The sequence below is a fragment of the Tamandua tetradactyla genome, chromosome 15 (genome assembly GCF_023851605.1).
Source record: "Tamandua tetradactyla isolate mTamTet1 chromosome 15, mTamTet1.pri, whole genome shotgun sequence".
NCBI lineage: Eukaryota > Metazoa > Chordata > Mammalia > Pilosa > Myrmecophagidae > Tamandua > Tamandua tetradactyla.
In genome coordinates this window covers 13,417,856-13,428,545 of record NC_135341.1, presented here as the reverse complement: position 1 = coordinate 13,428,545, position 10,690 = coordinate 13,417,856, and the positions used below count along the sequence as shown (strand labels likewise).

The 10,690-nt window shown below is 42.2% G+C and overlaps 1 protein-coding gene across 14 annotated transcripts; it reads right to left on the bottom strand.

Annotated features, from left to right (window-relative positions):
• Positions 1 to 1,058: 1,058 nt before the first annotated feature.
• Positions 1,059 to 10,690, bottom strand: LOC143657859 (nuclear pore-associated protein 1-like). 14 transcript variants are annotated; one of them, XM_077130361.1, is made up of 3 exons: positions 9,640 to 10,688; positions 9,346 to 9,519; positions 1,059 to 1,669 (listed from the first exon to the last, which is right to left on the bottom strand). In XM_077130361.1, the coding sequence occupies exons 1-3, from the start codon at positions 9,932 to 9,934 to the stop codon at positions 1,599 to 1,601; spliced, it is 540 nt and encodes a 179-aa protein (XP_076986476.1). In that variant the 5' UTR covers positions 9,935 to 10,688; the 3' UTR covers positions 1,059 to 1,598. The 14 variants fall into 14 exon arrangements, 6 of the variants coding, with proteins under 6 accessions (XP_076986476.1, XP_076986470.1, XP_076986471.1 ...); XR_013162988.1 differs by lacking the exon at positions 1,059 to 1,669 and adding exons at positions 3,798 to 3,992; positions 5,490 to 5,648 and having other exon boundaries at positions 9,346 to 10,690; XR_013162994.1 differs by lacking the exon at positions 1,059 to 1,669 and adding exons at positions 3,798 to 3,992; positions 5,490 to 5,648 and having other exon boundaries at positions 9,346 to 10,687.

Genomic DNA, 10,690 nt, shown 5'->3' with positions numbered 1-10,690 from the left:
TCTTCCGCATCCTAAGTTTGACTAAAGTGTTAACTAAGAAGCTCTAGTAAGTGACTTTCAGGAGGAATGGCCTGAAGAGCTGCATTTAAAATTATACTTCTCCAATGCATAAAGTTTATGTAACAAGGCTTATGTAAAATACTGTTCATTCTTTCTTCCTCTCTTTGAGCACTCAGCGGCTGTGATACTGCACCAAACACTACACTCAGAACTTCCACTGATACCAATAAGAAAGGAAATAACTGGTAATTTATTCTGAGTCGGGAAGACATTTTCTAAAATGCAGTACAACCCTAATTTAGAATAGAAGGGAAAGGGTTTAAATTAGGTTTTTTATAGTGGTAAGTATTTGCAGACAATGTAGAAATTTATGGATTAATTTGTTTTAAATTAACTTTTATAGGGTGACTAATAGTCCACAGGGATAAACCAGGCTTTCAATTGCCCATGATTTTCAGTCAAAAGCTAGAAAGGAGACCATTTCTCTCAGGAAACAGCGACACACTTTTTATTGTGCCATACTTTTTTTTTTTTGGCAGTGTCCAGAGAAGACAGATAAGTTCTGGGCCTAGTATGAAGATATTCACAAGTGGCTCAACACTTGATGTCACATTTCACTCAGAAAAGGAGAAAGACCGTGTCCTCTACACAGGCAGGAAATTGTAATGGCCTGATTTCACTGGGTGACCAGTGGCACCCCAAGAGTGTTCGTACAGACAAATGCTCTGCTGTTTCTCTACATTTCCTTTAGTCCAAGAAATACTAATCAGATCCAGGAGCAGAAATTCAGGAAATTAGCATTTGGGACTTTATGTTGTATCAGACTCTGCCTGAGAGGTACTAAGCATCAGGGTCAGAAATGGCAAAATCTGTTCTAATCTAATCTAATCGTATCTTATCTATGTATCTATGTATCTATTTCTATCCCTCCCTCCATCCATCCATCCATCTACCTACATTTCTTGGGTATCTACTACACATTTGGTCTAATGCTAGGATAGCCCATTGTAGTTGACAAAACACATTTCCTTAACAAAGCAGATTTATTTACTACATGTTTAAATCTCACAAACTTCCAAAGACGATATGATACTCTTTTATGTAGAGGATTTGATGAAACAACCATTCCTTGATACATCTTTACAGACAATACATGATACTTGTTTCGTATAGTTTAATTCTACATAACTCTCTCCCAATTTAGACTGTTGTCCAACGTTGCAGATCTCTCTTCATGTGCTTGTCTTGTGTCTCTGTATGTTGGATGTTATCATTAATATCTTATCATTGTTTTTTTATTTGGCCACAGATTTATCAATTTTTTGCTCACTATTCATTGTTCTATTTCAGACCGTTCTGCTGGGATCAGTTTTCTTCTTTTTTGAAATACGCCTTTAGAATTTTCACTGGGGAGTCTTTAATGTTGGTGAACTCTTTCAGTTTTGTTTATAGAGGCATGTCATTTTTGCCCTTTTTCTAGTAAGTCGGTTTCATGAGTGTGGCAGGTTGAATTATATACCCCAGACGTGTTCTTTTTTCTTCATCTCTTCATGTGGGTGTGCAACCATTGTAAATAGAACCTCTTGAAGACATTATATTTAGTTCAGGTATGGAGACTTTGTGAAGAGAAAGCCACGTGGAGGAGCAGGAAGGTGGAAGTCACTAGAACCTGGAAGAGAACAGAGAGAAGGATACTGCCATGTACATCATCATGGGGTAGAGAAGACAAGGACCCAAAGATCACCTGCAGCCAGCACCAGAGCACTACCTTTCTTTGGGAAGAAAACATTGCCCTGTTGATGCCTCAGCATTGGACTTCTAGCCTCAAAACCATGAGTCAATAAATCACCATTGTATATGCCAACCCATTTTGTATAATTGTTTCAGCAGCTGAGGAATTAAGACAACCAATATATGATTTTAGGTTGATGTTAGTTTCTTTTGAGACTTTTGATGACATTATTCGGTGGTCACCTGGTTTCCATTGTTGCTGCTTGTATAAATGTTGATTTTTATAAGAAACCTGCCCTTTCTTTTATTTCTGCTTTATTTTTTAAATTTAACTTTATTGAGATATTTCACATACCATACAGTCCATCCAAAGTAGATAATCAGTGGTTCACATTGTCATCACATAGTTGTGTATTCATCACCATGATCATTTTTTTAACATTTGCATTACTCCAGAAAAACAAATAAGTAGAAAAAAGAAAGCCCCAAACATCTCATGACCCCTTCCCCAACCTCTTATTGACTACTAGCTTTGGACTCTACCCAATTTTAAGACTTACAATAGAGGTCGGTTAACTAAGACTGTGTAATATTGTCAGAAATATATATATATCAGTGGAAAAGAACAAAATATTCAGAAATAGATCTACACAAACACGGGAAATTGATTTTTTTTTTTTGCTATATAATTTTACAATCATTATCAAAGACTAGTGCTAATGGATTATAGTTCAACAACTTCAGGTACTTCCTTCTAGCTATTCTAAAACACTAGACACTAACAAGAAATATCTGTATATAATGAGTCTGTAGTCACAGTGATTTGTTAAATTTCTTAGTTACCCCTCCTCCTTCTCATTTGCTCTTCCTCTCAATCTTCAGGGGAAATTAAATTACTAAGAAAAACTTTTATAGAGACTTGGACAGGGCCTAGAGCACTCCCTAAGATTCTCAGGAATGCTATTGGTTGGGCTTGGCATACTGTGGTAGTATGTAATATCTGGCTGAAGCTTGCATAAGCGTAGCCTCTAAAATGACTTCTTGACTCTATTTGAAATCTCTTAGCCTCTGTCACTTTACTTTGGTCCATTTCTTTTCCTCCTTTGGTCAAGAAAACAATCTTCATCACATGGTGCCAGGGCCAGGCTCATCCCTGGGCCTGGGAGTCATATAGAGTTTCCCCCTTTCATCCAGAACCAATCTGGAGAGGAAAACATCTTCTATGTCCTTTTCTGTAGGGCAGTTTATTTCTTTCACTCCCACTTTTCACTGAAGAATAGAGAGTATCCTTTTGGGTTCTTGGCACAAAGCTGAGGCCTGAGTGGAGTTTCTTCTATGAAATTAATCACTTTGAGCCAGCTCTGATCTTGTTCTTTTGACTCCTCCACCCTACACAGCAATCAAAGTTAAATCTGCTGGCTTAAAGATGTATAGTTGCCCTGACTTCTATTCTCCCTTACCATCCTGGATTGGTATTTTCACTTCGGGTTTGTTCTCTAAGAATTCACTTAATTGCTTGTCAACCTAAAAGTGAATTTAAAGAGATATTTAGATTGCCATCCAGCACTACTTATTCTTTTTTCAATGGGAACATTTTTTAGAAGTTCTTAAAGTATGGTCTAGCATTCCCTGAGGGTCTCTGAGATCATTTCATGGGATCCACTAGGGCAAAAGTATTTTCTGCATAATAAATAAGACTTTTTTTTTTTCCTTTTTTCACTCTCAGTCCCCCATAAGGGTACAGTGGTGGGTACAATAGCAACATGATGTGATGATGTCATCATTTCAACAACTGTTAGAATATATGATTTTGTATTCTTGAGATAAAAAAAATCTCAATTTTAATTTCTAATAAGTAAATATTGGCAAATGTAACTCATATAAAAAAGGCTCTTTGTGGTCCTTAGTAATTCTTAAGAATGTGAAGATTCTGAAAACCTAGAGAACTGCTGTTTAGGATATTATTTGTGCACTATTTATATTGCAAGAAATGGAGCTCCTCAAAAAACAAAATACAGTACCGGCAATCTGTGCTATAAGCAGTTAGAAGGGGCAGACGGAAGTTGTTGCAGAAGGCTTCAGGCAAATATGTTCCCAAGAGACTATGAATTCTTCCAGAGCAGGAGTTGGAGTCTGGTTTCATTTCACGCACCATGAGATTGTGACCAAGTAACTCCACATGTTTAATTCTCAGTTTCCTCAACTGTTCAGGTTAGGAATGCAATTATCCCAGTTCTTCTTTCCAGTGTTGGTGTAAAGACCTAATAAGGTAAGATGATAGATAGCAAGATCAGTGTAATGTCTTTGTGAGTTTTGAGTAGGAAATGAAAGCATGTCAAAATTAGCAAAGGTTTATTGCCTCAGATTTCCTTCTTAGATTAAAATGACTGAAATTTAAACTGGGAGCCAATTTAACCGGTAACTTTGAAACAGATATACAATGTTAAACTGCCATCATATGTCCCCATAACCAGTGCTAATCTGATAAATCTTTCTCATATTGCTAAGGAAAGGACAAATGTGACATTGGAGAGCCATCTTAGTCTTGTGGGAAGAAAACCACATTAAGAAGTCAGATTAGTTCTAATCCTTGTTCTGCACACGTTAGCCATACAGCTTTCCTTAGAGTGGTAGAATATTATGTTGGTGATCCCCAGTGAGTCAGTCTCCTGGTATTCATGCCCCTATGTAATCCTCTCCCACTTGTCTCTGTGCTCGGCCAGGTGGTTTGCTTTGGCCAATGGGACATTAGCAAGTGGGATGCAATCCGGGGCCTGATCAATACATGCACCCTGGGCTTGTGCTGTTGGAATACTTCAACTTGGAAGCCAACTGCTTTGTTCAAAACTCAGTCTAGTCCACTGAATAATGAAAGGTCACCTTGATATTCCATCCCCAATCAAGAGCCCAGCAGAATGCAATTTCATGAGTGGTATTGAGCTATACCACAGGAAGTAGAAGAACTGCCCAGCTGAACCCATTCAACTGATGGAATTATGAGAAATAATAAATTGCTGTTTTAAGTCACTGTTTTGTGACTTAAAACATGTTGTAGCCACTTCTTTCTAAAACTCTTTAACTTAAGAATGGAAACATTTGCCCCACCTACTTCAAAGGGCTTAAATGAATATCAAATGAGTTAATAAATATGAGTTATTGTTATTATTTTTCAATGAGCTAGGTATGATTAAAGCCTGAGGTTATATCTATATTCAAAAAACTGGTTTGACTATTTTGACTGACTTGACCAGTCAAATCAATCTCTTTAGGGGGGAAAAAAAAAACAACTTACAATTCAATTTTTGACTGACTTGATTATTGTTTTGACCTTTCTGACTTTTTTGGTTGGATTGGACTTTTTTTTGACTGAATAACTTGACTTAGCCAGTTTAGTCCATCAAAATAATCAAAACAGCTTGAGTTTATAGAAACAGTCTATGTGTAATATTTTCCACTTATTTAACTTTAGTGGGAAATTATGAGACAGAGGCCCATATATGCATAGCAAATATGGGTATAAACTTCTACTTTTAACTACACAGTTTCAAATTACTGTGTAGATTATAGCAGCATTTGTTTGGTAATAGGAAAAAATATAGTTAGTTTTTATTTCCCAATGGCATGCTACATTATAAGTGCATTAGCAGTTGCATATGTTATTGCTGTAGCTCTAATAACTGCCATATATTATTATGGCAATAATAATGTAATTCTTATAGTATGAAATATGTAATTTATTGAATGTTGCAGGAACTTACTTTTAAATTGTAAATTTGACTGTGTTTTCAACACAAGAGCTTGCGATGTCCTGCTTTGTAAGTTCAGTCATATTCCCTTTGTCTGAATAAGTTGTCAGAAGCACATGTCTGAGATGGGTGCAGGAAAGCAAATGTTGAGGCTTGGCAGTCATTAAAGTCCTGTGTTAGAAGTGAAGTGAATGATTGGAATGCAGGTTGAGTAGGCACCTTCATATATGTCATGTTGATACAACCAGAGCTGCTGACTAGGTGATTCAAATATAAACCACCATTATTGGAATATTCGTAGATATTTTACTGCACTTAAGGTTATGACATATGAGGCTTTCCTTATGAATTGGCAAAAGGATCACAAACCCCTCTATTGCTTCTATTTCTTTCCCCATTAGCTTGCTTGCTTTCTATTTTTTTCTTTTAATGCCCTTTGAATACAGTTCTTCAGAACCCTGTGTTACAAAGCCTATGCAAAAAGCTCTTGAGTTTGCTTGTCTGCTCCCAAATTGGAATCATTCTAAACTATTGCAAGAAGATAGTTGTCTAGGTTTTTCTTTTAGAAGTCCAGGCAAAATAAAAATAAAATTTAATACTTGACTCATTGTCTTTAACCTACTGCATGTAGAACTACTTTTAAATTTATTACCCATGTATTTTTTAGTGTAATTAAACCTGCTTCTTCAACAGGTATAACTGAAGACCCCAAATTGAAGTCCAAATATATTCACTCTGTTTAGTATAAACAAAACACTCTTATTATATTTAAGCTAATTCACTTCAGTGTTTGGAGAGACAGCTCCCCATGGGCCCTGATCACCCTGTATGTCCTTACTAAGTGCACCAGACTGCAAGCTCTCACCGCCCTCCAGCCCTGATCTTCCTTTAGTTAGTCACATGGTCAATGAATAGATCCAGGCAGCCACAGCAAGCTACCAGATGATTCCCTTCATTTTTTCCCTTGTTCACTCAAAAACAAAACAGAACAAAAGCACCTTAGTTGCCTCTTTTCTAGAGCATGTTCTAAAATTTCTTTATCCCTCTCGAGTTAAGGAGTACTAAAGGCATCTCTCTCTTTTTTTTTTTTTTTTAAAGCACTGAAGGCATACAGACCCTTGCGGCGTGAGTCAGCTGTTTGTGACTACACAACCGATAAATACATGATGGGGCAGAGAATTCCACCCACATCTTCTCAGTCCTCCTCTGCCCCCATTCTCCCATTTGCAGATTCCACTCTTGCTCCCCGGGGACACCAGATGCCAGAATCCATCCTGTGGGCCCCACCTGTGCTTATTCCCAACATCTGCAATTCCCATCCTCTGGGAGGCTCTTCCCTCAGATGTCTGACTCAATTACCTCTTTATAGATTTTGCTCACTTCTCACCCTCCTAGTGAGGCTTACCCTGTCCACCCTTTCAGTGGAAACCCACGTTCCTCTCTCCACCAATCTCAGTTCCCATGCTGCAATCTCGAATAATCCCTTACTGCATCCAAGATAGTCAATGCATCTGAAATGGATGAGTGAATGAACTGCCTTCTGAATATTGCCTGGATCCTCCAAAGGCATCCCACAATATTTAAAGTCGTACTTATATCTTCGCCCAAACTACTTCTGTGCATTGACACGTGCAAGATGGCTAGATAGACCTAGTCTGGTTGCAGTTACCTTCTTCGCTTCCTTGTTCTCTCACCCCTTCATCCTGTCGGCTGCTATAGACCAGGAGATTGTCAGCTCTTCTTTGCTTGGGTCACTGCCACGTTTCCCATAAGTCTCTTTGTCTCTCTTCTGGGACCATTCATTCTTACCTCTCGCAGCCAAAAGGATATTTTCTAAGATCAATGTATGATATACTCATTTGTTTTTGCTTACTCTCTTTACGTGAATTTCCTTACTTTCTTTCAGGAAACGGACAACTATGGTAACGTTGGCCCTGATCTGCCACTGCCAAACCGTGCAGCTACATCTCCTGGCTTTGGCGTCCCTTTTCAGCCACATGGGACCTCCTGAAAGTGTCCCACTTACTGGTGATCTCTCTTCTTTGCCTGCCTTTTAGCCTCCTTTTGCTTTGTCCTGGCAATAGACCTTCAACGCCTGGCACCTCCCTCGTGCTTCTTTGAGGCACAGTCCGTGTTTCATCTCACCCCGTCATAGTAAGTCCTTCCTACTTTCTATTACTTTCATATTTCCACCACCAGTGCTATATTTTGACTCTACTCACCTGTCTCCCCCACTACATTGTAGATTTATCTGGGGCAAGAGGTGTCTATTAAGGCTCTCTCCCCATTCCTAGCACAGAGACGTAGTATCGAGGCCACCTTGAATAAAGAAAAATTTGTAAACAGCTGATGGAAATGATCACATTTTTCTCTTGTACCATGTAAAGATGGTTCTCTTGGGTGGTGGGTTGCCTTAGAAAGATGTTATTTTCATCAATTATGTTTACGAAAGAAACAGTAAGACCCCATGGTCAATCAGATCTGGATGCAGTTTTGCAGAGCCATAATAAAGTATCTTGTGCTTTGATCTTTTAGTGGTGTAGACTAGAGGCGGTCTGATTATTAGCAAGAGATTTTTCTGACACTATAAGGAAGAGCGTTAACATCTAGGGAACAGGTAAAAACCATCACTTAACAGGTTCAACAACTGCAGAGTGCACCGGAGCTCTTGTTTCCTCTGTTCCTCTGGGCCCAGCATGTGGATGCCAAGTCATCCATTCTGAGTGAGGGATGAATGTGTAAGGGTGATTAGTCTAATGCTAAGTTAAATAAGAAGATACAAAAAAAAAAAGACATTTAAAAAGTTTTAAAGACTGCAATTAGAAAGTGTGATTTCTTGATATGCACCAGGCACGATAGGCTCTACGGTGAGCTCAGAGGGGTGGGGGATAAGCTCAGAGGAGAGAGAAAAGTGTGGGTCACCTCATTTCTCCCTTTTCTGGGTCTCACTTCCTCCTGCATTTTCATCCCTAATGCTCCAATGCCAGAGGTTACCAGAAGCTAGTACAAGCAATCATAAAATATGGCTAACTCCCCATCCTCTTTGTTTGGCCAGAGATCTTTAGCTAGATCTGTCTCAACACATCACCACTCATATCAGCCAGTCCTTCCTCCACAGTTGATGCAAAGAGCAAAGACACATGAGCGGAGGAAATTCGCAACAACACATTTATATATAAATACGGAGAGTGAGCAGGTTGAGTTCAGCAGCACTAGGATGGGAGCTTCTTTGCAGACGTGGAAAGGCCATTCCGAAAGGACATCAGATAATCAATGTTCCTGAAGTAGAGTTTTGGTTCTACCTTGCCAAGATGCTGTGTCTTGGGCTGAAAGAAATGTCTCCTTGAGACCTGGATAGGTGATGGGGGTTCACCAAGGCGAGGCTGCTTCCTCACTTGCCCAAGCAAAGGTCAGTTGTTTCCACCAAAGCCAGCAGTAAAAGGGCCCCCTGGCACAGCTGTGCTGCTCTCTCCTCCCACCAACCCACCTGTAGATTGGGCAGGTGTCCCCGAGGTCCCTTGGTGGACAGAGGGAACAGAAGGGCCCCCTAGCACAGCTGTCCTGCTGTGTCCGCCCTCTGACCCACCTATCTTTTGGCCAGGTGGGCCCCAAGACCCTTGATGGGCGGAGGGAACTCAAGCGCCCCCATGCACAGCTGTGCTGCTGTGTCCTCCCAGCAAACCACCTGTGTTTTGGGCAGGTGGGCCCCGGGTCCCTTGATGGGCAGAGGGAACTAAAGGGCCTCCTAGCCCAGCAGTGCTGCCATCTCCTCCCACTGAACCACCTGAATTTCAGCCAGGTGGACTCCAGTTCCCTTGGTCTAAAGAGGAAACTAAAGGGTCCCCGTGCCCATGTTGTGTGCTCTCACCTCCCACTGCTCTTGCACTAGGCATACCCTGGATGGTTGGTGTCTGTGGAACAGAAGTGATGCTGTCTCTACCGCTTGGCCCTTCCCCAAAGTTCAGAGCTCCAGACATGGAACTGGGTGTTGGGGCAGGCACACTGACCCCACAGCCTGTAATTCCCTTCAGGGCTGCAGGTCCTGTAAAGACAAGTGATCCTCTATCAGTCTTTGCACCCAGTGAGCTGCTATCCGCAGTGCTGGGCATCCCCGTGGCAGTAGCAAAGCCAGGAGTCAGGTTTGTGTCATTGGCGGCAGCACCTGTGTTGTTTCCATAGGCCCTCTTGGTGCCGACAGGGATCCCAAAGGTGAAACGTGGGGGTGTGGGTCCTGAAAACACTGGTTCTGTCATGCTGCCACTGGGTGGCTGGGCAGCAGGAGAGCTTACACCTGCAGCTTGTGGTGGTGCTGCCAAGTTTGCCAGAGAGTAAGTGGGGCCAAAGCTGATGGCTCCCAGCTGCTGCCTGATGGAGACCCCAAATGTGGGCTGAGGAGCAGCTCCTGGTGCAAACGGTAAGGTGTAAGTTGCAGCTGGGATCCTGGCTGGCTGTGACATCAAGCCAGTGCAGACTTGGCTTCAGGCAGTGCTGACATTCCGCCGTGTGTTTGTAGAAGTAGGAAGGGCATTGAGAAGTGGCAAGATGTTCTTCCAGGAGACAGGAGGAGACTGGTGATGGATGACAGCCTGCGAAGGGGGTGTGGTGTCCATAGGCTCAGGATCAGATGCAGCCTTAGATGCTGGGTGTGCCAAAATGCTGCCGGCTGGACGGAAGGTGGCCAGAGATGCAGTGATGGGGAAGCCAGCGAAGACAGGAGGACCACCAAAAGTGGCTCTCAGCGGCTGTCCTGGAGGGGCCCCAAAGATGGGCTGAGGCGTGATTCCTGAGCCAAAAGGAGGGGTGAAGATTGAGGTGGGTGCACTGCCCTTAGATGCACGTGGGCCGATGGAGCCAGGCACCTTTGCAGAGGGGGTCCAGTTCATACTCTGATGGGCATGGGGAAATTGGAAGGAATTCCCAATGGGGCCTGGGGGAGACCTGAAAATGACAGCCAGGGATGGGGGACTGGTGTCCATAGCCGTTTCCCCCGAATCTGAGGCAGGCTGGGAGGCCCGGTGTGGAAATGGGCTGGCCGTGGTGGTGGTGGGAGAAGCCATGGGAGCAAGGATGGGCTGGCTGGTGAAGCCAGAGGTGCTGGTGCCAGGGACTATGGGTGGGGTCGGTAAGATTAAAGGCACGGGGTCTACACACATAGGGGCGGGTGACTGATTTTGAGGGTGGTAAGATGAAAGGCACGGGGTCTACACACATGG

Coding starts and splice junctions, on each gene's coding strand:
- LOC143657859 (XM_077130355.1), bottom strand. CDS start 9,934: ATGTCACAGCCAGCCAGGATCCCAGCTGCAACTTACACCTTACCGTTT. Junction 1,670..9,345: donor TAGTGCAAGAGCAGTGGGAG/GTGAGAGCACAC, acceptor GTTCTCTTCCAG/GTTCTAGTGACTTCCACCTT.